This window comes from Canis lupus, chromosome 12 (assembly GCF_011100685.1).
Source record: "Canis lupus familiaris isolate Mischka breed German Shepherd chromosome 12, alternate assembly UU_Cfam_GSD_1.0, whole genome shotgun sequence".
Classification (NCBI taxonomy): domain Eukaryota; kingdom Metazoa; phylum Chordata; class Mammalia; order Carnivora; family Canidae; genus Canis; species Canis lupus.
The window spans coordinates 3,778,853-3,805,523 of NC_049233.1; the positions used below are offsets into that span (position 1 = coordinate 3,778,853).

Consider the following 26,671-nt stretch of genomic DNA (forward strand, 5'->3'; position numbering starts at 1 on the left):
TAGTAAGTGATTATAGATAGCAACATTACAGGATACAAGGTACAAAAGCCAACTGTTTCCCTAGGTATCAGCAATGAAAATTTGAAATAAAAAACACTATACTATTTATATTAGCACTCCTAAGAATGAAATACTTATGCATAAATCTAACAAAATATAATATCTAAACGAAAACTATAAAGCTCTATGAAAGAACTCAAAGAACTAAATAAATGGGGAGACAGATACTCAATATTCATGAGTAGGAAAACTCAATGTTGTCGAGATGTCAGTTCTTCCCAATTTGATCTGTAGATTCAATGCAATCCCAATCAAAATCCCACAAGCTTTTGTGGATATCAACAAAGGGATTCCAAAGTTCATATTGAGAGGCAAAAGATTCAGAATAGCCAAACTGTATACTGAAGTCAAATAACAAAAGGCTGTCACTACTTAACCTTAAAACTTATGATAAAACTACAGTGAACAAGATGGTGTGGTTTTGACAAAAGAAGAGACAAATATATTAAAGGAACAGAATACAGAGCCCAGAAATAGACCTCTATAAATATGGTCATCTATTTTTGACAATGACCAAGGCAATACGATGGTAAGAAGAGTATTTTCAACAAATTGCAAAGGCATAATCCATAAAATAAAGAACTGATACGCTGGATTTCATTAAAATGAAAAACTTCTGCTCTGTGAAAGACAGTGTTAAGAGAATCAGAACACAAGCCACAGACTGAGAAACACATATCTGATAAAAGACCATTATCCAAATAACAAAGAACTCTCAAGACTCAACAATGAGAATATGAATACCCTGATTTAAAAAATGGGAAAAGGGATCCCCGGGTGGCGCAGCGGTTTGGCGCCTGCCTTTGGCCCGGGGCGTGATCCTGGAAGACCCTGGATCGACTCCCACATCGGGCTCCCTGCATGGAGCCTGCTTCTCCCTCTCCCTCTGCCTGTGTCTCTGCCTCTCTCTCTCTCTCTCTCTCTCTCTCTCTGTGTGACTATCATAAATAAATAAAAAATTATTTAAAAAAATAAAAATAAAAATAAAAAATGGGAAAAGATCTGAACCAACACCTCACCGATGAAGATATACAGAAGGCCAATTAGCATATAAAAAGATGATCAACCTCATGTGTTATTATGGAATTTCAAATTAAAACAAGGAAATATTATTATACCCCTATTAAATGGTGAAAATGCAGAACACTGACAACATCAAATGCTGAGGAGGTGGTGGAGCAAGAGGACTTCTCATTCACTGTCACTGTTGACAGACACTTTGGAAGATATTTTGGGGGTTTCTTACAAAGCTAAACATACTCTACCATACAATCCATCAATCACACTCCTTCGTATTTACCCAAAGGAGTTTAAAACTAATGTCCACACAAAACCTGCATACAACTTTTATAGCAGCTTTAATCATAATTACCCAAACTAGAAGCAAGTAAGGTGTCCTTCAATAGGTGAATGGATAAATTATGGTACATCTAGACAATAGATCATTCAGTGCTAAAAAGAAATGAGTTATCAAGCCTTGAAAAGACATGAGGGAATCTGAAACACATACTACTAGGTGAAAGAAGCCAATCTGAAAAAGCCACATACTGTATGGTTCCAACTATATGACATTCTGGAAAAGGCAAAACGATGGAGACAGGAAAAAGATCAGTGGTTGCCAGAGGATTAGGGGAGAAGAAAGGATGAACAGGCACCACACAGAGGATTTTTAGTAGAGTGAAACCATTTTGTATGATATTGTAATAGTAGACACATGACATTATACATTTATTGAAATCCACAGAATATACAAGAGTGAACCCTGATATGATCTATGGATTTGGGGTGATAATGGTGTCAATATAGGACCAGCAATTTAACAAATGAGCCATTCAGGTGCAGGGTGCTGATGGTTGGGGATATCGCACGTGTGCAGAGATATGGGTTATATGGGAACTCTGTACTTTCTACTCAATTTTGCTGTGAACCTAAAACTGCTCTACAAAATTAAATCTTAGGGGATCCCTAGGTGGCTGGTGGTTTAGCGCCTGCCTTTGGCCCAGGGCGTGGTCCTGGGGTCTTGGGATTGAGTCCCACATCGGGGTCCCTGCATGGAGCCTGCTTTTCCTTCTGCCTGTGTCTCTGCCCCTCTTTCTCTGTCTCTCGTGAATAAATAAATAAAATCTGAAAAAAAATTAAATCTTAGGGGCACCTGGGTGGCACAGCCAGTTAAGCATCTGACTCTTGGTTTGGGCTCAGGTCGTGATCTGAAGCTCATGAGATCGAGCCCTGTGTTGGGCTCCTGAATGCAGTACGCTTGACATTCTCTCTCTCCTCCTCCCTCTTGACCACCTGTCTCCCCGGTTCTCTCTCAAACAAAGAGATGAATAAATAAAGGGGAAAAATTAAATCTATTTTAAAAAGAAAGTAACCACTGCATTAAAGAGACAGTATATGTAATTTCCATGTCGCTAGAGAAAATAAAGGAAGAACAATCAATATAGTAAAATGTAGACTAGTCATAAGAAAAGCAGATAAGAATAACACAGCATAAAAGATGACAAGAATACACTTTTTAAAAATTATCATAATTAGGGATGCCTGGCTGGTTCAGTCGGTATAGCATGCCACTCCTGACCTTGGCCCTATGTTGGGTGTACAGATTACTTAAAAATAGAATCTTAAGTGATACCAGCAAAATGGTTACCCGCATCACCATTTAAAAAGCAGAAAAGGCTAAAATTCAGAGTAAAAAGAATAAACGGGACAAAGAAGGTAATTTTATGATGATATGGTATGATCCATTATGGAAATAAAACTATCATCATTCTTTTTTTTAAAGACTGTATTTGAGAGCTAGAGCAAGTGAGAGAGAGAGTGTGTGAGCATGGGCAGAGGGAGAGGGAGAAGCAGACTCCCTGCTGAAGGAGGCTCGGATTCCAGGACCCTGAGATTACAACCCAAGTTGAAGGCAGAAGCTTAACTCTTTAGGCGACCGAACAATCATTCTTTATATGCTGAATTACATAAACAGATAAAGAAAAATACAAAGCAAAATATAAGGAGAAACAAACAAAAATCACAATTACAATATAACATCTCAGAATTTCAAAACTTAAACCTATAGAATAAAGAGTCTGTATGTATGAACAAAGACTATATATAATCTTTGTGTATAAAATGAAACATTTATACAAACTTAAATACACTTGGCAAAAAATATTTTCTTAATGAATTCCCTGAGAGAATCTTATAGGCCACTTCTTCCATCACTTTCATCATAATTACTCAATCATCTGAGACTGCAGTTTTGATTTCTTTTGGATTCAGGAGTTATTTCAAGGTGTTTATTTTTTATTTTTTAAAGATTTTATTTATTTATTCATAGAGACACAGAGAGAGAATGAGAGGCAGAGACACAGGCAGAGGGAGAAGCAGGCTCCATGCAGAGAGCCCGACGTGGGACTCAATCCAGGGTCTCCAGGATCACGCCCTGGGCTGCAGGCAGCACTAAACTGCTGCACCACCGGGGCTGCCCTATTTCAAGGTGTTTAATGTTTCCCAAATTAAATTTGGAAATCAGCAGAGTAAGATACAATTTTCATGTCTCAAAGTGGCTATGATAAAAAACAAAAATACCTTGCAAATATGTAGAAGAAATTTGCATTTTCATGGTGCTGGGCTGTAGACAGGTACTCTTCCTAGAGAGCAACTGGATAATTAAAAACAAAACTTAAATATATTACCAACAATTCTGCCTCAAGAAATTGATCCTTTTTTTTTTTTTTAATTTTTTTATTTATTTATGATAGGCACACAGTGAGAGAGAGAGAGGCAGAGACACAGGCAGAGGGAGAAGCAGGCCCCATGCACCGGGAGCCTGACGTGGGATTCGATCCCGGGTCTCCAGGATCGCGCCCTGGGCCAAAGGCAGGCGCCAAACCGCTGCGCCACCCAGGGATCCCAAGAAATTGATCCTTAAGGAATAACTGGGCAGTGCTCACTTCGGCAGCACATATACTAAGAAATAACTGGGCAAATACCAAAAAATAAAAAACAACAGAGATATCCTTCTCAATGTTGCCTGGAATAATGAAAAATTAGCATCGAACTAAATCTTCAACAAAAAATAGTCACAATGGCATCCCGGGTGGCTCAGCAGTTTAGCACCGCCTTCAGCCCAGGGTGCGATCCTAGAGACCTGGGATGGAGTCCCACGTCGGGCTCCCTGCATGGAGCCTGCTTCTCCCTCTGCCTGTGTCTCTGCCTCTCTCTCTCTGTGTCTCTCTCATGAATAAATAAAATCTTAAAAAAAAAAGTCACAAGTATGGCGTATTTATACCTGGACTCGAGGTCTTTCAAAATAATCACTCACATACATGCCTATAAAAGACATCACAAAAGGATGTCTTTCCACAATATAATAAGCCAATGAAATGGTTAAATTCCTATATTATTTTAAATATATATTTATATATATATTTATATGTATGTTTTTATATATATATATTTAAAGGCATGAAATTACCAAAATGTTAACAAAGGTTATCTTTTTTTTTTTAACAAAGGTTATCTTTAGGTGATGGCAATATAAATGAATTTTGTTGCTGAGTATTGGTTATTTCTTAAGGTTTCAGTACCAGATACAGATCCTGTGATAACACAAATATAGAAAAGTGCTGGGATCCCTGGGTGGCGCAGCGGTTTAGCGCCTGCCTTTGGCCCAGGGCGCGATCCTGGAGACCCGGGATCGAATCCCACATCAGGCTCCCGGTGCATGGAGCCTGCTTCTCCCTCTGCCTGTGTCTCTGCCTCTCTCTCTCTCATTCTGTGACTATCATAAATAAATAAAAATTAAAAAAAAAAAAATTAAAAAAAAAAAAAAAAAAAAAAAAAGAAAAGTGCTAATGGCAGAATGTAGGTGGCAGGCGTATGTGGGGTATTTACAATATAATTCTGTTGGGATCCCTGGATGGCGCAGCGGTTTAGCGCCTGCCTTTGGTCCAGGGCGTGATCCTGGAGACCCCGGATCAGGTCCCACGTCGGGCTCCCAGTGCATGGAGCCTGCTTCTCCCTCTGCCTATGTCTCTGCCTCTCTCTCTCTGTGTGACTATCATAAAATAAATTAAAAAAAAAATTAAAAAAAAAAATAAATCTTTAAAAAAAAAATAATTCTGTTAATAAGTTAGAGTTTGAAAATTTTTATAATGTGGGAAAAAACTTCAACCCTGAAAACTTGGAGAAAAAAAATTATTTTAGAATCTAAAAATGAGGGACTCCTGAGTGGCTCAGTAGTTGAGCATCTGCCTTTGGCTCAGGTTGTGATCCAGGGGTCTTGGATGGAGTCCCACATCAGGCTCACTGCAGGGAACCTCTTCTCTTTGCCTGTGCCTCTCTCTATGTGTCTCTCATGAATAAATAAAATCTTAAAAAAAAAAAATCTAAAAATAAGGTACTCTCATTTCCATATCAATTTTTCTGAGCTTCACAAAATATGCTACAGAATACACTGCAAAATGGGAGGAGTAGCTTTTTTTTTCAATTATGTGAGCATTTTTTTTAAAAAGCAACAAAAAATTAAATGGACCCAGTGCCAAAAATATAAATCTAGTTTCTTTCCTGTGTAAATAAATAAATAAATAAATAAATAAATAAATAAATACAGTGAGACTGTCCATTGACAGATGAACAAAATGTGGTATATCAAAAAAAAAAAAAAAAAAAGTAACCTAAAAGGCTCATACAACAGTTCATTAACCTGACTAGCATCCTCTGGATGAAGATAATAGGATGGAATAGGAGTGGAGAGATATAAGAGCCCAGGGCTTTTGGAAACAGTGTTGTGTGGTCAGGTCATGATCCACTGTGTGATTTCAGGACAAATTATTCCTCTTTTCTAATAACAACAACAACAACAACAACAACAACGATAATGGCTAGTATTTGAGCTCTTACTAAAATGTCTACCTACAAAGCAAGTATTATCATGGTTCTTATGTTCTAGATAAGAAAACCAATGCTTAGAGATGATAAATAATTTGCCAATACCATGCTGTTCTGTTAAGCAGCAGCACTAGGATTTGAATGTAGGTGACTAATTCTAAAGCCAGCACACGTACCAAATGTATTAATGCCCTCTTCATCCCTGCTGCTGAGAAAATAAATTAAGACACCTTCTGGAGGGCAGGCAAGCTTATATAAATGGAACCTTCAATTGTTTTTTGAATTTATAATTACTGAAGGGGTATTACATAAATCTGCATTCTAGACTGAAAATTCTGGAAAATAAGTGTGAAGGACCAGCTTTAAAAAGGTTTTCTTAACAATAATCTAACCTTCATTTTATTTTATTTTATTTTATTTTTGTTTTTTTAAAGATTTATTTATTTATTCAGAGAGAGAGAGAGGCAGAGACACAGGCAAAGGGAGAAGCAGGCTCCATGCAGGGAGCCCGACGTGGGACTCGATCCTGGGTCTCCAGGATCACACCCCAGGCTGCAGGCGGCGCCAAGCCACTGCGCCACCGGGGCTGCCCTCTAACCTTCATTTTAAAGGCAGAATTGGCAATTTCAGTTTGAGATGACAAAAAAATTCAATATTGTTAAATATCACCATAAAGGCAATCTTGCTCTGAGTATTTACTATTTCATGTTCTCAAGTGGCCTAGCAGATATAAACAGTTTATTTGAAAGCACCGAGCAACTACAATTACATTTCTGACCCTCAATCTGCTGCTAACTGGTACCATAAAGTTTTTATTTTAGCTATACTGATAGGTATATACAGTGGTTTTCTCATTGTTGGATGGCATTAAAAGTAATTTTTAAAAACTAGACATTAAGAAATTACTCACTTAAATAACATAAAAGTTAGTAGCTTTTATTTATTTTTTATTTTTTTAAATAAATTTTTATTTATTTACGATAGTCACACACACAGAGAGAGAGAGAGAGAGAGAGAGAGAGGCAGAGACACAGGCAGAGGGAGAAGCAGGCTCCATGCACCGGGAGCCCGACGTGGGATTCGATCCCGGGTCTCCAGGATCGTGCCCTGGGCCAAAGGCAGGCGCCAAACCGCTGCGCCACCCAGGGATCCCTACTTTCATAAATATATATTCAAAAGAAAGAGAAAAACCCAATGGCTTGAATGGTATAGATGTTTAGCTCTGCTTGACCAAAAGTGCAGGTTTATTTATATTTATTTTTAAATTTTCCTTTTTTTTTTTTTTTTAATTTTACTTATTTATTCATGAGAGACACACAGAGAGAGGCAGAGACAGACACAAGGAGAAGCAGGTTCTCCGCGGGGAGGCTGATGTGGGACTTGATCCCTGACCTGGAATCACGCCATGAACTGAAGGCAGACGCTCAACTGCTGAGCCACCCAGGTGTCCCAAAAGTGCAGGTTTAAACCAGATAACTTCCTGATGTCCTTTTCAACAACGTGATTGTCTGGGCCTATAAAAATAATTTCTACCTCACATCATAGTCCCCATATAGACAGGCACACTCCCTCGGGTTTCTCAAGCCTGTGCATCTTCTCGGAGATGTCCTCATTCAGTTTTGCACCCAGACCTCTGCAGCTCACACAGCCATAAATAGCTGATCGTCTTTCCTTTGGCTCTCATAAATCTCAGTGAAAGCATGTCACAGAGGAACTCTTGGTTGAAAACGATACTCTTCCCTACTTTAAGTGCCTCACTCTCCATACTAAAAAGCCCTTTTGTGTGTTTTTATGGCATACTGTGAAACCAAAACCGTATCTGTTCTGAGGCCTGACATGGAGCCCCATCAGCTCTCTCAATGGACGGGACAGGCTGTTCAGATGGCATTCTAGACTGCCCATGGAGGCCCTTAAGTCACTCCTCAACCCACCGGCCGGAGAGGACTGTTCAGTGTGGCAAGATCTAGCTGAGCAAGAACAGCAGGTATGGATGAAAAACAGCATTTCGTTCGGCATAGATGTAAATGCATGGGCCTGCTACTTACAGTATAGATTACATCTGTTTTTTTGAAACTGTTAATTTCCCATCCTCAATACCATGACATTTCATCACCAATAAAAGGCAATCGCCATACATAAAAGCCATTAGGAAAAACCAGCAGGATGGTCTCTTTCCTCCAGATTCAGTCTCTAGGGACTATGTCAATACCATGATGATGAAGCAGGAGAAACAGCAAGGGGGCTACTAGGACGGGTGGAGCAAAGTGAGCAAGAGAGAGAAGTGAGAAGTGAGGTCCCAGAGGAAGCCAGATCATAGGCCATTCTAAGGGCTTCAGCTTACACAGTGACATGATGTACTGCAACCTGGCTTCTTTTAACAGGATCATTTCACCTGCTGTGTTGAAAACAGACCGAAGAAGTAAGAACTAGGGGAGAGATGACAGTGACATGGACCAAGGTGGTAATAACAGAGATTGGTAAGAAGTGGTTGGCTTCTGGATATAAATGCATTCTGAAGGTAAAGTCAACAGGATTGGCTGGTAAACTAAACACTGGGTGTGAGAAATGAAAGAAATTAAAGATGACTCCTAGTTTTTTGGGTTAAGCACCTAAAAGTAAGGAGTTACACTTATGGAGCTGGGGAAGACTGCTGGGGGAGCAAGTTTGAGAGAAGGTACTGGAATCACAGGTTTAGCTTTATATATATTAAGTTTCAGCTGCCAGTCTGAGAACCAAATAGAAATACCAAGTAGGCAGGTTAAGGAAAGCTCTGGTTGAGGATGAAAGTGCATCTACCTACCTACCGACTAACCATCTCCCATATTCAAAACCTTGAGACTGAGCCGGATCACCAAGGCGGAGATGGAAGACAGACAAGGAAAGAAATGAAAAAGGACAACTCTAGGATATTCCAACCAAAACAGCAAAGACACTCAGATGCAGGAGAAAAAGTCATTCAAGATTTCTATTCCTGGGCAGCCCCGGTGGCGCAGCGGTTTGGCGCCGCCTGCAGCTCAGGGCGTGATCCTGGAGACCAGGGATCGAGTCCCACATCAGGCTCCCTGCATGGAGCCTGCCCCTCCCTCTGCCTGTGTCTCTGCCTCTCTCTCTCTAGCTGTGTCTCTATGAATAAATAAATAAATAAACCTTAAAAAAAAAAAAAGATTTCTATTCCAACAGTGTTCTGCTCCTAGCCTTTGATTCTTCCTGCTAAGGCCCCAGTCATTGTGGATAAGCCGTCTCTGCAGCGCCTTGTCTGAATTCATGTCTCAGAGAAACTGAGTTAGTCTGGTTTCAGGTTTTGTGAGACAGCAGTAAATAACTCTCTTTCTTTTTCTTTTCTCTTTTCTTTTCTTTTCTTTTCTTCCCTCCCTTCCTTCCTTCCTTCTTCTTTCCTTTCTATATAACAGTTTCTAAAGTCATAATTGTCTGCATAACCAACAGAAAGAGTTCACATAAATATATCCAACAGCAATATTCTTAGTTCTCAGGCTGATGAGCAAAACTGATGTTTTTTTCATGGATCACTTCTACTCATACTCCATTAAAGATTAATCTAGTCATCTGGAAACAGCAAACTCCATGTGAATCATCCCTTTCTCAACTATCTTATCTTCAGTAATCATTTAATTCAAATCTAGAAGAAAAAAAAAAGGAAACAATAGCATAGCAAGATCAGGTTGCAAAGCTAAAAATAAGCTTGCATCAAAGACTAAAACAAAAACCTAACTGAAGCTTTGCTGACTACCACCAGAGAGGGCACTTTCTTGCAGAAGACAATACAGTACAGAATTTCAGCAAGTCTAGTTTTAATCTTTCTGAGCTTAAATATATTGCCTTTAGAATTCCGTGGAGGATTCTGGCTATACTGTTAAACATTTTAAGTACTGACTTTTACAACTGCTTGATGGCTTCACATTTCTACCCAGATTCTGGAAAAAGTGATGGAGTTATAACCCTCCCCCCCCATTTAGATAAAGCAAAATTTCCCATAGGCTTCCTAGTCCCTCTTCCCTCCCCAAAGGTAATCATTCTAATCAGTTTAGTGGTTTTCTTTCCAGCCTCCATTCTAAGTATTTGCATATATATGCACATACATAAATATGTTTTAGGACATTTTATTTTACACAAATCAATCATACTTGCCATTTCATTTCACTAAATGCTTCTGATAGCTCTATGTGTTAGGATATATACATTTCCTTTATTATTTTTAAACTGTTGGATAATATGTAATATGAATATTTCACAACTGAAGTAGTCATTCTCCTACTGAGGGGCACTCGGATTATTTCCAGTTTTTGCTACTACACATTGAAGCTGGCACAAACCTCTTGTACATGTTTCTTTCTGCCTGTGAATAAGCATTTCTCTACAGATACTCAGAAGTGAAAAATGCTGGGCTCAAATATGAACCAAAAAGCACAAAAAGTCACAAGATTTGGTCAAGGTCTCCAAGCCTACGGTAAGAGAGAGGGGAGGAGAGGTAGGAAAACAGAAAATGAGAGCAAAGATTAAAGTCAGAAAACCCCTGCCTCCTTTTTATTTTATATTTGTTATGAGCTCCCAGTGCTCTTTCATGTCCCATGTATGAGGTTACTATTGAGAAACTTACAGTCAAGTTGGATGATGGCTGATGGGCAAAAACACATGAAATACAGAAAAATGTTCCTAGTGGGGAGTATGAGAAATTTAAATTTGTCCCTTTTGGGACTCCTGGGTGGCTCAGTGGTTGAGCATCTACCTTCAGCTCAGAGTGTGATCCCAAGATCTCAGGGATAGTGTCCCATGTCGGGTTCCCACAGGGAGCCTGCTTCTCCCTCTGTCTGTCTCTCTCTCATGAATAAATAACAATTACAATGGGATGGTGGGGGAAGAACCTATGTATCAGCCTTGAAAGTCATGAAAGCTTCCATAAAACGAAATTGACTGCACTGAAAACTCAAAGAAGTGTGCTAGGTGGCAAGGGAACAGGGCAAGCTTTCTAGTTGGAGGGAATCACATGATGTCACGTGTGTGGTATGTCCTGAAATGGAGAGCACTTGCAATGACTGGTGTACAGTGTCCAAAAGCAGTTTAGACATTTAAGTGATCTCTATACCCTACATGGGGCTAGAATTCACAACCTGGGGATCAAGAGTCACATGCTCTTCCGATTGAGACAGCCAGGCACCCTGAAAACAGTAGACTTTTTTTTTTTTTTAAAGATTTATTAGAGAGAGAGAGCACAAGACAGTGGGAGGAGGAGCAGATGGAGAAGGACAAGGCAAACTCCACGCTGAGTACAGAGCCCAATGTCGGGCTTGATCCCACGACCCTGAGATCATGACCTGAGTCAAAATCAAGAGTTGGATGATTAACCATGTGAGCCACCCAGGCACCCCCAGTATAGACATTTTTAAGGCTCTTAGTACATGTTGCCTCCTTCATCATCTTGGGTAGAAATAGTTTTTTAAACCTTGGCTAATTTGGTAGAAGCCAAGATACCAGCTTTTTTTTAGCTGGCATTTATCTGATGACTAGTGAGATGGAATATATATATTTTTTTCATTTATCATTACCTCTCCACTAAAAAGTGGGAATACACAAGGAAGAACTACTTTTCTTCAATCATTATCTTTCTCTCTCTATTCTGAGTTTGCAGGTCAATGAGCAGTACTACACTTTCACCAAGATACCCAAGTCCTAGAACCTTCTCAACTGTGAATCCCTCTGCCAGGATGTCAAGGCTCTCCACCATGCTGCACTCATAACCTGTTCTTTGCTTCTACATCATCTGCCATGTTCAGGACACTAGTCCTAACCCTAACCGAGCCTACAGCAGGAGTCTGACAAATAGTTACCAACTAAGCATGAGTAATTAAGCAACTGAGATCTGGAGGACAAAAGGAACTCTCTAGAACATTCAACAGAGGTTTTCTACAAGTGCGACTGTCTCCAAGGGCATTGTGGAGATAATGCATGTTTCTTGTTGTCATGATGACTGGAGGGCACAACTGGTACTTAGTAAGATGGGACCAGAAATGCTGGACAAACTGCCATAAGAAAGATGGTCTCACTCAAGAACTATCCTGTGTGAATTTTCAAACTCCTACCATACATTTATGTCGGGTGGGAATCCCGCTTTTAACTCTCTGAGCCTAGAATCCAAATGACAAGGTTGAGAACTACTCCAATCTAAACAATCATTTGCAAATGTAGGAGGTCAGGTAGAGAATGGTACAAGTATAGGCCCTACTCCATGCCTATAACCTCATCAACACACACAATGAAGGACATCTACAGACCAAAAATCTACTACACAAAAGCAATACAAACCCTCCTACTCAGTTCTTAGGTTATATTTCATAACCTATCTTACTATTTCTATGCCTGAAAGTGGCCCCCAGATAGGGTAAAGAAGGGTTATATTAGGTATACTGTTCCTAAGTAAAGGAAACTATAACCCAGGTTTACAAAGAAAAGTGATTACCTCCTTGCTGATGCCAATTACTTCCTCTTTAAATAAATATCGTCTTGTCATTTACTACCAATTCAAAACAACCCAGATCCAATCCCTAAATAATCCAAATTAGCACCAAGGGCTAATTCTACCCCTTAGAGTACTCCTCCCTAAAATCAACAGGTTCACACTAACCAGCTTGGAACACATTGTCAGACTCCTCAAAGTATTAACAATGAAAGTACCAGTGATGTGAAAGTATCAATGATGCAAATTCATTCATACTATCTTATAATATAAAAAAGCAAATAATGTTATTAGAAACTAATAACAGTATCAGAATATTATTAAAAACCAGTATCTTAAGAGTAAAAGAGATACAAATAAAAGGAAAAAAACCTTGTAATGTTAAATTTGAAGTGGAAATATTAATGTGAAATCGTGATTTTTCTTTTTCAAAAAGATTTTATTTATTTATTCATGAGAGACACAGAAGGAGACAGAGACACAGAGAGAGAGGCGCAGAGACTTAGGCAGAGGGAGAAGCAGGCTCCATGCATAACTTTATCGCATTACAGGGCAAGGAAGGACTCAAAAGTATACAGAAGGCTGCCTGAAAGGGTACACGCTGACCAAATCTGAGATAATTAAAGAGAATAACGACTGTAACTGACTATAACACAATGAAAAAAAATTAAGATCTATGAACCCAGGAGGTTATTTAAAATAAGAAGAAAAGAGGCACCTGGGTGGCTCAGTGGGTTAAGTGTCCAACTCTTGATCTCAGCTCAGGTCTTGATCTCAGGGTGGTGAGTTTAAGCCCCATGCTGGGCTCTGCACTGGGCATGGAGCTTACTTTAAAAACAAAATAAGAAAAACATGGGAAGGCAAGGAGCATGAAAGAGGAACAAGGAAAAGAGCTTTCTCTTACAGAAGAATTTCAGCTAATTAAGAAAATATCAGAAAATCATTGTATTTCAGTCTCTACTGTAAGGATCTATTTGGTAAGGATCATCAGAAGATGCTAATACGGGTTGAAAGATTGCTGGGAGACAGGATATTCATATAGTGTAGAAGCATTACTCAATAGATTATTTAGGTATTCTGCTGCATAGGCAGACATGCACTGCTACAATGGAGAGATCAGTCAGTAGCAACATGATCAAACATTTTATCAATAATGGCTAGGCAACCTGACATTATGCATCTCCTAATGTTAAATATTAGGAAGCATGCAGCATCACTGATGCAGCAATCTATCAAAAATGTCTATCCTAAAGCTAAACAAGCCTCCAGCCCTGTGCTATTTATTTAATATGATGGCCATTATCCACAAGCAGCTAAAGAGCACTTAAAATGCAGCTATCATAACTGAGGAAATGAATTTAAAATTTTGATCTTAACTAACTTAAAGAGCCATAGATAGCTAGTGGCTACTACACTAGACAGTGCATATATATAACTTCCGAAAAGTTCTACTGGACAGCACTGCTCTAAAAGAAGTTGTTAGAAATACGGGATAAGGAAACAAGTTAAAGGACACGAAGAAGAAACAACCAAAGAAAATCAGAATGTGAGATATTCTATTAGAAAATGATCCTGGACTTTTTAGGTGGGGATAAGAGATTATAGAATTATGAATTTTCTTAGGTGTGACAATGGCATGTGGTAATGTAGGGAACTGGCTTTATTCTAAAAAGATGCATGCTAAAGGACAGAATTTTTTTTTAAGATTTTATTTATTTATTCATGAGAGGCACAGAAGAGAGAGAGAGAGAGACAGAGACAGGCAGAGGGAGAAGCAGGCTCCATGCAGGGAGCCTGACGTCAGACTCAATCCCGGGTCTCCAGGATCACACCGGGGCTGAAGGTGGCGCTAAACCGCTAAGCCACCAGGGCTGCCATAAAGGACAGAATTTAGAGGTGATATGTCATAATATGTATGACTTCTTTTCAAATGGCTTGGCAAAAAAAAAAAAAGTATGTATAGAGATAGAGCAAAAAGCCAACAGATATATCTAGAAGAATATAGTATTTGTTTCACTTTTAAAATTTTTTTCTTATATGTTTGAAATGATTAAAACACTGAGGAAAATAGAGCCAGCCATGGAATTATGGTAATATACTGTCTTCTTTGTGCTTTCTGGATTTTCATTCTGCTAGGAACATAAATTTTTTTAAATAATTTTTTTTTAAAAAGATTTTATTTATTCATATGGGGGGGGGGGGCAGAGACATAGCAGAGGTAGAAGCAGGCTCCATGCAGGAAGTCTGATGTAGGACTTGATCCCAGGACTCTGGGACCACACCCCGAGCCAAAGGTATATGCTCAACCGCTGAACCACCCAGGCATCCCATAAATTATTTTTATAATCAGGAAAAATGGTGAGCTATAGTAGTCACCGGTTTAATCAAGTAATCAAACTGCTCTGCTAACAACATCAGTAAGTCCTGCAAGGAGCACACAAAAGCCCTCAGATTAAGAGTACTGTTCAGTAATACTTACACTCAACATGGGGCTCTAACTCACAGCCTCAAGATCAAGGGCCACATGTTCCACAGACTAGGCTAGCCAGGTGCCCCCTGGGCACTGCTCAGATTATACTGTTTCCATTTTTTTTTTTTGTTTTTTACTGTTTCCATTTTTAAAACCACTCATGGAGATTTATAGTCTAAAGTACCTATATATTTAAACTAAAATGCTAACACAAATATGTAGTAACATAACGTTTTGAATATGTCAAATTCACAAAGCTGAGAGTATTTACTCAGTAATTTTGCAAAAGTCAAAATGATAGTCCTACAAATTGTCAATCATTTTAAGGTGGACTCCAGAAGTAACCATGGAAGTAATCCAGGAGTAGCCATCTCCCATTTCGTAACAGAGGAGAGGTGCCTTCCTCTGAAAGGAAAGAGAGGCTTCCTTGCTCTAGGGCCAGAGTTGAATTACACTCTTGGCCACGTGAGTGTAGAGCAAAAGCTGAGCACGAGGATTAGCACCATACGCCTCAGCCAGGCCCTTCACTGGAGGTGGTGTCTATGCCAAGGTCTCCTTTCATCCCTGAACTGTAACTGGGAGGAAAGGCCCTTTGCAAGTTCTCAGCTGCCAGAAACAGGAGATTCAATACGGATTTACTTACGGGCCTCTGCCAGCGATCTGCAGGACTCATTCCGCCCACTAACAGAAAACAGCCTCACACACGTTTCCACACTAAAACGTGGTATGCTTTCTCTGTTCATCTTACAGATTTGAAGTTATTTGTTTCTAAGGAAAAGGCTCTTCTCTTGCTATGTCTTCTTTTCTCTTGATATTTTTGCACGTAAGCTTTCTTAGGAGGTCAGAATAAAGACGTTTCCACATGCAAAAATATGTCCATGTTAGGTAAACAAAAATTTCCTGATATTTTTTCATCACTGAACCACATTTCCTATTACGTTCTTTAAAGGGAGATGGGGTGGCATCTGGGTGGCTTAGTTGATTAAGCATCCAACTCTTGATTCCAGCTCAGGTCATCCTCTCAGGGTCATGAGATAGCAGCCTGCATCAGGCTCCTGTGCTGAGTGTGGAGCCTGCTTAGGATTCTCTGTCTCCCTCTCCCTCGCCTCTGACTCTAAAACAAATTCTTTAAAAGGAATTAACTATCAGAATAAGATATTTTAAGAGACATGATGCTTCTTGCATTCTATAATGCTGTGACCAAATGAGCTAAAAATACCTCCTTCCCCAAGTAAAAATAAGGACTCGGTAGTACTTAACAAAACACAATCTGTCTTAAGGAAAGTAGAATCCAGCATATCATTTTACTTCATAGTTTCCTCCTCAAGATCTGAATATAGCTGATGCATAATAAGCATTTACGGTTATTTTCTGACCAACTTTTTATTTTGAAAAGGTTCAAATATACAGAAAAATTCTTTGCCTATTTTTGTCCCTATTTTTAAGATAAATCTGTAGGTGCACATAGCCATGCATATACCTTATTATTAATAACTCAAAATCATGTAATTTAAAGTTTCTTAAAAATTAAATCCTGGAAATTCAGAGAATAGTCTTTTTTTTTTTTTTTAGAAGCAGGCTCCATGCCGGGAGCCTGACGTGGGACTCGATCCCGGGACTCCAGGATCGCGCCCCGGGCCAAAGGCAGGCGCTAAACCGCTGGGCCACCCAGGGATCCCCCCAGAGAATAGTCTTTAAATGAAAACTGCTTTTCAACATCTTAGGTTGATTTATGGTCTCTCTTGATTTACAATAATTTATATATGGATATATTTCCTCATATTAACATTTCCATTAAACAGTGAAATGCTGCCAATATTAAAAACCTTTATTTGCTTTCACTTATCATTTAGAAGACTGAAAAATAAAAAACTGTCTTCTTCAAAGAGGCTGAAGCTCATCACTTTACAGCTAAAAATAAAGTAAAAATCTGAAACACAGCTCATCAACCTCACTAAGAACACATTTTGGTTGTTTTTTTGTTTTGTTTTTTACTTTTAAAAAAAGATTTATTTATTTTAGAGAGAGGGAGAGGGAGACAATCTCTAGCAGACTCCCTGCTGAGCAGAGAGCCCAATGTGGGGCTCAATTCCACGACCCTGAGATCATGACCTGAGCCAAAACCAAGAGTCAGACACTCAATCGACTGAGCCACCCAGGCCCCCCTGGTTGTTTTTCATATGGACCTTTTAGTATTACTATTGTTGTTTAAACCCATATGCATGTATTATTTTAACATTTTTGAAAAAAATTTTTGAAAAAAAAATTTTTAAAAATTAGTTATCTAGGGGTACCCTAGGTGGCTCAGGTCATGATCTCAGGGTTGTGAGACTGAGCCCCACTTCAGGCTCCACACTGGATCTGGAGCCTGCTTTAGATTCTCTTGCTCACCCTCCCCTCCTCCCCCCACCTCCCAACCTTGTGTGCCTCTTTTTCTCTAAAAAATATTAGCTGCCTATATTAAAAGACCAGATCTCACATGAGACTCTAGCTTTCAAGATTCTCTTGAAACATCAGAACCATATCGGGTCTTGATTGCTACATGACAACTAACAGCTAGGCCTGAGTAGGAATTGCCTTGTGACCAGGGCAGGCTCTCCCCATATGGTTAGAACTACATCCACTATCAACTGCTTGTCCACTTCCCTACATACAAGCTTATAAGCTGGAGGACCCCTAGCCATGACATTACTTCCCACCTTTTCCCCATCATATTAATCTGATTAAAAATATTTGTAATATATTCTGATACATATTTTGTGATTAAACTTTGGGATTTTAAAAGAATCATGTTATTTCTCTAACAAATTCTGTGATTCCCTATCCCCACCTTTTGGACACAACTGTTCAGGCTGAGGCCAAAAAATAAAGATGAAAATACAATGTAGTCACACAGAGCCTTTACGTTTTACTCCACTTCAAATAGAGTCAAATACTTATGACCTAAAAAGAAAGGGTGACAAAGTAGTATCTTAAATTATTCCCAAATAGTTACAGGCTTTTTAAATGTTCTACTTGTGTATAACAAGAGCTGTGAAAGACTGCTTCTTTGTTAGAGACAGTTCTGAGATTCCATATGGAGCTTTCTAGTTGCTAGGACATATATATTAGAGTACAACTATTTTTTTCTTTTTTTGGCAGAGACAGGGAACACAGAGTACAAGAGTTCGATAAGAAGATATAGATTTTTAAAAAAGGTTTTATTTATTTATTTGAGAGAGAGAGGGAGAGAAAGAGCAAGGAGGGAGACAGAGGGAGCGGGAGAAACAGACTCCCTGACCAGGGAGCCCAATGTGGAGCTCAATCTCAGGACCCCGAGATCATGACCTGAGCTGAAGTCAGAGGTTTAACTGACTGAACCACCCAGGGGCCCGAGATAAAAATGGGGCCTCTGGGTGGTTCAGTCAGTTAAGAGTCAGACTCTCAATTTCAGCTCAGGTCAGGATCTCAGGGTTGTGAGACTGAGCCCTGCACTGGGCTCCCTGCTGCGTGTGGAGCCTGCTTATGATTCTCTTCTTCCGCCCTCCCCACACCCCTGCCCCCGGCTCATGCATATGCTTTCTCAAAAAAAGACAATGATGATGATGATGATACAGATTTTGAAAATAAAGTCCACTATAGTATCTTCCACGCTCTTATCTGAAAATGAGATCATGAAGGGTTATAATAGATTCCTGATGGGATGATGTAAGATTAGGAAAGCTAGAGATAACAACAAACACCTCTCCACTCCTAAGGCAACTGTGACTCTTGATATTATACTAAGGCACCTAGACGCTCAAAAAACTCCTAAATGAAGGTGAATTAAATCAAACGTTCTGTGACACTTTTACGTTTTGTATAGTGTATTAAAAACTTGAGATTTTTCCCTGTACAAGAAGTACAGGGAAGTATAAGAAGACCTCATTAAAGAAATTTCTAAGATCGTGAGTTTATATGGCAAAGCAACAGGTGGTTAAGAGTCAGAGGAGTAGCAGAAAAATGTGGTATCATGAGACAAGTGAGGAAGTCAGAGAACAAGCTACACCTTTTTTTTTAAAGCTGTACCTATGTCATAGATTAATGATCAAGCTGCCTACAAATACTTTATAGTTGGGTATGCTGGAAATGGCTCCATGGACATAGGCCTTGTCCAGACATGAAGCAGCAGACAAAAGGAACTGGCATTTGGCCACATATTTTCAATTGTCACCACAGACTACACTTCTATAAAAGCAGAAGGCACCCATCTTTAACATCCTTTTTTTTTTTAAATTTATTATTTTTTAATTTTTATTTATTTATGATAGTCACAGAGAGAGAGAGAGAGAGAGAGGCAGAGACATAGGCAGAGGGAGAAGCAGGCTCCATGCACCGGGAGCCCGACGTGGGATTCGATCCCGGGTCTCCAGGATCGCGCCCTGGGCCAAAGGCAGGCGCCAAACCGCTGCGCCACCCAGGGATCCCCATCTTTAACATCCTTGAAGAGGTCACAGTTGAAGGTATGCACGTATCTTTCTCCCAATTCTGTTTTCAGATGTTTTTTATTTTTGTGATAACGCTCTTGGTTCGCTCAAGGTGAGAAGAGAGATGAAACATCAACAGAAGACACAACAGTTTCAGATCCAGTTTCTCTTTTTTTTCTCTGTTAGCCAACAGTTTTACCTTTCCTATTGAATTAGCAAGAAAGAATAGCTCTGAAAACTACACAAAGAGGTGCTTTTCTTTTTGATTACAGAGGGTGTCTCATGGTTGGCTCACACGAGCCTTTGCTGCCCTGGGCTGGAGATGCACTGTTACCAAAGCTCCTGGGGGGCCTGGGGAGAGAGCCCCAGCCCTCCCACTCAATGGGGGTCACTTTAATAGGATTCTGACCATAAGCAGCTAAAAAACGGAGGCCAGTTTCCAAAAGGGAGTATTTTAGCCCTTGAAATGTGACTGCTAATGTTTCAAGTGCTACAGATTTATTGGTTTCTGAAATTCAGCCAACATGCTGAAATGTTTAAGCTGGGTTAAACAAAGCTTCTGAATAGATTCAGTTGTCTTTTTCTTTTTTAAAAAAGATTTTATGTATGTATGTATGTATGTATGTATTTATGAGAGAGAGAGGGAGAGAGAGAGCGTGTGCGCGCGACCGCACACAAACACGCACAAACAGGAGGAGCAGTAGGCAGGGGGAGAGGGAGAAACAGACTCCCAGCTGAGCAGGGAGCCCGATTCCAAGCTCAATCCCAGGACTCTAAGATTATAACCTGAGCTGAAGGTAGACACTTACCTAACTGAGCCACCCAGGCACCCCAAACAGACTGAGTTTAATGGTATCTTGGCCCAACAACAAGGCCATAACAGCTACTTAGTAATTCTATTCCATTCATGTTTATACAGAATATTTTTCTAGTAATAAATATATGTTCAATGCAGAAGATGATAATCTCTGAGCTAATCCAAAGATAACCTGAATGAACATCTTGGCAGACATTCTTTCAATGAGCACAGCATAGAAGCATGTGGGTGCTGAGACTAGATGTTCTGGGTTGAAATCTTACCTTGAGCACACTTGGTTGGGCACAATTTGTTTGGACAAATTACTTAATCTTGTGCGCTTGGCTGGCTCAAACCTGTTTTTTTTCTCACCCGCAGAATGTAGACTGTGACAGTTCCACTATCTCATAGGGTCTGGAGAGGATTTAATGAGGCAATATTTGCAAAATGCTTAGAACAGAGCTTGACACATAGTAGATGTGCAAGCAATGTTATTTTTTCCGCACAAATAGACACACACATTTCTTTTCCACTAAATGGTTTTACATCATAAATACTGTTTCATAGTCTGCTTTGACCACTTAGGAATGTGCTGCAAACATGTTCCTGTGTTAGTAAATATTTTTTTTCCCCACATACACAGGATCCTCCCAGTAAAGCTGCTGCAGATGTTCTGAAGCATGAGCGGCCATACTTTTATAGCACATGATATCTTGACACTCTGAACACAGCAAGAGAAATAAGAAATCAGCAATCAAAGCAAAGTTAAGGCAAATGTCTTCAAAATGTCCAGGAGCTAATAATGTCACCTGGCAGCTGCACCCATGGGTCAGGTCATCTCTGCTGGGAAAGCTGAATGTGAGATGCAGGTGAGCAGAAACCAGGAGGCTGAGAAGAGATTAGAGAAGCAGCTCATCTACAGAAGACAGCGACTAGGTTCCAGGAGCCATACTGCATTCCCACCGCCGTTCCAGGCACTGTGAGCAAGGCCTGTCTGCACCCTGTGACCCAAGTTTCCAGTCCTGCGTGCCTGGCTGGACAGCTACTGTGACATTGAACTATTCTTCTTCGTTTAACTGAGACCTGCCGGTATGTTTACTCCTGACAACTCAAAAGGGCCTACCTTGTATTTATGGGGCTGCTCTAAGTAGTCCTGTCAATAACTGAAACACTTGTTTTGTTAAGTACTTGCTGTGAGTTAAGTACTTGCTGTGTGTTAAGCACTGGGGACTGAATAGTGAGCAAAAAGGAATGGTGCCCAACTACACAGAGACAGACAATTAAACAAAGATGACAGATATCATGATGCTAGAAGTATAAACTGCAAGGGAAACACACAGAAAGAGCAGTGAGTCTACAGGGAGGCATCACAAAGACTTTATGGAGGAAGGAGCCTTCAGGTTGAAGGACAAAGTTAGCCAGGCATGCCAGATACTGCAGTGTTCACTCAGTACACATTCCTGCCCAGTGTAGAATCTACAACCATTAGCCTTCTCAAGTTAGAATCTTGATAGAGCAAAAGTGGACTAGATCAGCATTTCCAACCAGGCCACCTAAGAGTCTTGGCCTCACTTAACAGGGAGGGCTTGGTTTCTTTGGTGGGTGGGTGTCTTTCAATCCTAGAAATCTTGAGAATGAAATACAGAAATATTTAAGAGAATCAAAATTGTAATATATTTCTACGTTAGGAAGGAAACCAGAGATATTTTATAATTTTGTAATGTGCAAAAGAATTTGGCCTAGGGCGCCTGGCTGGCTCAGTCGGCAGAGCATGTGACTCTTGATCTCAAGGTCATGAGTTTGCGCCCCATGTTGGGCACAGAGATTACTTAAAAAAAAAAAAAAAAAAAGAACTTGGCCTATTAGAGTATAACCTTGGTTTTCAAAATATAACTGAATAATTTTTTTCTGATTTGTCTTTTTAAGTTGAAAATCTCAGTTTACATATGTTATGGGAATATTTTAAGAATCTAAGATTCTAAGACTCACCTCATTTGTAAAAATTTTTTTTAATATTTATTTACTTAAGTAATCTCTACACCCAATGTAGTGCTCAAAACTCAAGACCCTGAGATCAAGAGTCGCATGTTCCACTGGGTGAGCCAGTCAGGCGCACGACGTTTAATACGTGAGATTCACAGGACTTTTTTGTTGAAGAGCTTCATAAGGTTTTTATTTTTTAAGTCAGACAACTGAAGTTCTTTAGAAAGTACTTCTATTTAGCTCTATAAATCCAATTTGAAACCTCTGAATTAACTGGTCTAAGTACTATCCAAAAGTGACCAGTAAAATCTCCTACGTTTATATAGAGAACAATCAGAGCTGTAAGCATTATGAAAAAAATTAACTTTTTGAATGTGTACTTTACAAAAGTCGTACCATTTTGTTTTTTGTTTTTTTTTTTAAAGATTTTATTTATTCATGAGAGACACAAAGAGACAGAGAGAGAGAGAGAGGCAGAGACACAGGCAGAGGGAGAAGCAGGCTCCATGCGGGGAGCCCAACATGGGACTCGATCCTGGGTCTCCAGGATCACACCCTGGGCCGAGGGCAAATACTCAACTGCTGAGCCACCCGGGCTGCCCAAGTTGTATCATTTTGAAACCTAAACAAACCCCTGAATAGTGATTTCTGCTCACAAAAGCTACCCTTAAAAAAAAAAGAAAAATCTTTCTATATCCTCTCTGATTCCAAGTCTTATGCTCTGTTGATGGATGTGGAATTGGAAGAACCATCCCCTCTATTTTATTTTGACAGAAGTACTGGAATGTTTGTTTTCACAATGACATCTCACCAATTTTTATTGTTTGTGCAAACATTTGATTTATTCTGTATTGTATTCTAGAGTTCACAGACATTTATCCTCTCAATAATGCTAGAACAAAGTACAGGGTGTGGTATGACTCTCCTCTGACTTGCTCAGAGTCAGGCAGGGTTTAATTTCAAGCTCAGGACCCTGTGCAGACAGGAGGGAGTGCAGATCCTGAATATCTGAGGACAGGATCCAAGCACTATGCCCCATCCCCACTCATTCTCACTACCTGTGGAATGGCATTTCCAGGAAACAAAAGAGTGAGCAGGGCACCCTACACCCTTACTTGTCCCTCACTACATTTCTACTTATCACCTAGTTCTCTCCATCTTCACTGCATGTGTATAACCCACAGATGACTCAACTATAACACTCAGAATCCAACAACAGTAATGGCAACTGATATATGCTCTCCTGAGACAGATGCCAAATCCAAACATGGTCCACAAAGGTATAGTGGTCAGATGTGCCCCCACAACTCCTAAAACCAAGTAGCAAGTTTTGCACAAAGTCTCTGAACTTTTTCCCTTTCTCTGTATTCTAAAACCATCACTCCATTTCAGGTTTACCAACCACATTTCTGAATCTACAACTGCCACAGAAGCTCTGTCAAACATCACTTTTGCTTTAGGTACTGTGGAACCTACAGCAGCCAAAAGGCAAAAAGATTCTGGTGCCCTCAGGCCTAGAAAGGCAGAGTACAGAATCACATCTGCCCGTCCAGGCCACCCTACCCCTATGCATTCCCCATTATCTCAGGTCTGATAAGAACGGGGGACACCAATTCTTACTACTGTGAGAAGGCCTTCTCACATCCTCTCGGACAGTATCTATCACTCCCCTACACTCTGATCATTTCCATTTGGGGTAACCCTTCAGGACTTTTACTGTTGCATCCCTTGCTCCACCTGTCACAGAAGCATGTATTCGTTAATTTCTGTTCACCGGGCAGCCCGGGTGGCTCAGTGGTTTAGCGCCTGCCTTTGGCCCAGGGCATGATCCTGGAGACCTGGGATAGAGTCCCACATCAGGCTCCCTGCATGGAGCCTGCTTTTCCCTCTGCCTGTGTCTCTGCACGCCCCCCCCCCACCCCGTCTCTGTCTCATGAGTAAATAAATAAAATCTTTAAAAAAAAAATTTCTGTTCACCTAGTTGTGTACTGTGCACATGCAAGGAGGATATAAACCACAAAACATACTTTATGCTCTCAGAGATTATAGTCTAGTTATGGACTCCAGATAAATGATAAAATGACAGAGTTGCAAGTCAACACAAGCCTGTAGGAGTTCAGAGCGAGGAAAGAATTCCTTACATATTCCATGGGTAAGATTAGTCTCAGGGCACTTCAGCAAGGGCTGAACCCAAAAGAAATATAGGAGACTTGTTCTTAGTGCTATTTTAGATGTCCTTAGCATCAGTTTTCAGTTCCCTCTGGAACAAAGAAATGGATCTAAAAAGCACTAGCCATATGGCCAGGGCAAGTTAATGGGTGTGATAAAACTTACATCACCAAGTTAGGAGTCTTAAGTGAAATAACATAAGCAAAGCAAGGAACAGCATGGCATCACCACTGCAGGCTATGGAGGAATGTTAGTTCCTTCCTCCTGGCTTTGAACTGCAATCTGTATCTCAGTTTGCCCAAACTGTAAACTCTAGAAGTAAGGGAACTAAGGTACTTCTTTTGACTACTTACTCTAGATTATCTAGTAAAATATACTGGGTGTGGTCCAGGAATTCAGGACATATATGCTGAATAACTTGTGACTAAATAACAAAGAACAAACTATTATCTCTCTTTTTTTTTTCTATTATCTCTTTAATGGCATTATTAGTAACACTTTCTGGCTAACAGAATTGCTGCTTTAGCCACTGTTGTATAGCCAGGATCCAGGAAGCAGAGGAGAACAACAGCCTCTTCCTCCATCTCATTAATGAGAACAAGCCATATATCAATACTGCCTGTCCCTCTTATTTCTTAGGGCTGATGAACTACTTGTTCTTGATCTTCTGCTACAGGTAAGAGAGGTAATGCTGAAAGAGCTCCATGGGGAAATCACAAAAGACTATCTGGTATGGTTAGATATGGTCATTACCAGAGCCTTCGCCCTACACAGAGTGCCCAACAAACATTACCAGGTCACAACCTGACCATCCCTTTAATCAAGGAAGCACAAGGTAACTGGTAAACTCCTTCTTTCTGTGATCACGAGTATGCTTACTCAGTGAGTGGTGATAAGGAACTACACAGACATGACAGACTCACGATTACGAGGTACAGCCATGCCTTTCCTCCTCAGTGCGTACCTCCTCACAGACTTCACGGACTGCTGCCACGCTTGGCTCCTCCTCAGGCTCCATGCCTCCCCCAGGAACAATCCATCGGTCTGGATGGCGACTACTGCTCACAAGCAGCACCTGAAAGTCACAGGGGTCACGTGGGTAGTTAAAAATAAAAGACACTATTTGTACAAACTCAGACTCTGGGACCTGAGACCCATTTTTTGTTTATACCTCTCCAGGTCACTTCTTGTAGAGTAGCTTTTGCTTCTATTGGAAAAAGTAAGATAGTCCACCTGGTAAAAGCAGAAAGGCATCTGACCTAGTGTCCAGTACCTCTCCCTTCCCTCAGGCTCTCAGTCACTTATCCCATCTACCCTCTCCTTTGTTCCTTTCTTTAAAGCCCTTTGAACACAGAGTTGACAAGGACTGGGGGGAAAAAAAGCCCATGAGCGCTGTGAGGGCTGGCCAGAAGGAAAGAAGTCCTTAGCCCTAATTGGTACCATCGTCCCAATACCTTCTTTCCCAGATCCTCACTCCTGGTCCATCAGATGGCTACAGACCAAAACCACACACCACCCCTAAGTTCTAAGTGTGCACTGAGAACCCAACTCCCTCATCTACATGAAGTCAAAATCTTCATCATGCTTTCAGCTGAGATAAAACTAGAACTCTTCTTACTAGGGAATTTTATTAAGAAAGGAGAGAAGACCAACCAAACACACATATAAAATCCTGATAGAGACTATGGTTTACTAATGCAAAATTAACCAGCATCCTAGTTATGGATGAAATAAAATCCTGGAAGGTCTCAGTTTCCTTTTCCTTACCCCTCTCTAGGACAGATGCTAAACAGTTAGCTAGACTTCTCCTTTGGAGGTAGAATTGGGTGGGCATTACTTCCAAAATGAAAGGAATCCTCTATAGTTCCCTACACCATCCCTTTCTGACAAAGTCTCAATTTTGACCCTCCATCCCTATTCCACCTGTGCACTTCACTTCTACTCCGCAGTCATCCTTGTTGCCTGAAAGAAAATGCTATGTATTCTGTAGTGCTTGTAGATTCCATTACTGACTTCTGGTGACCTTCCTTCTGGTCATCTTCCATCTATCCCTTGAGGCTTCTGCAACTACATGAGCCCTTGGAAATTCTACCTTTTTCTCATCCTTAATCCCTTTTCTTCATGTCATGATAGATTCTCTTGATGTTCCTCTATAAAGCCTGTGATCTGCTGACTCAGGGAACCATGGAGGAAGGAAATCTGTGAATCCATATACAGTCACCAATATACAGTCTATACCTGGCTGGCTCAGTCGGTAGAGCATGTGACTCTTGATCTTGGGGTCATGAGTTTGAGCTCACTCTGGGGGTAGAGTTTACTTTAAAAAATAATTTAAAAAACAAAAATAAATAAAACAGCAATAAATCCTTATGACCTTGAATTTGGTAAGACATGCT

General features: G+C 40.2%; 1 protein-coding gene across 1 annotated transcript in view; it reads right to left on the reverse strand.

Moving 5' to 3' along the window:
• NUDT3 (nudix hydrolase 3) overlaps positions 1-26,671 on the reverse strand; it is a 119,952-nt gene that overhangs the window by 32,590 nt on the left and 60,691 nt on the right. Inside the window, exon 2 of the mRNA NM_001252389.1 lies at positions 25,240-25,350. Within this exon, the coding sequence (NP_001239318.1) occupies positions 25,240-25,350 (111 nt within the window). The remainder of the gene's footprint in view (positions 1-25,239; positions 25,351-26,671) is intronic.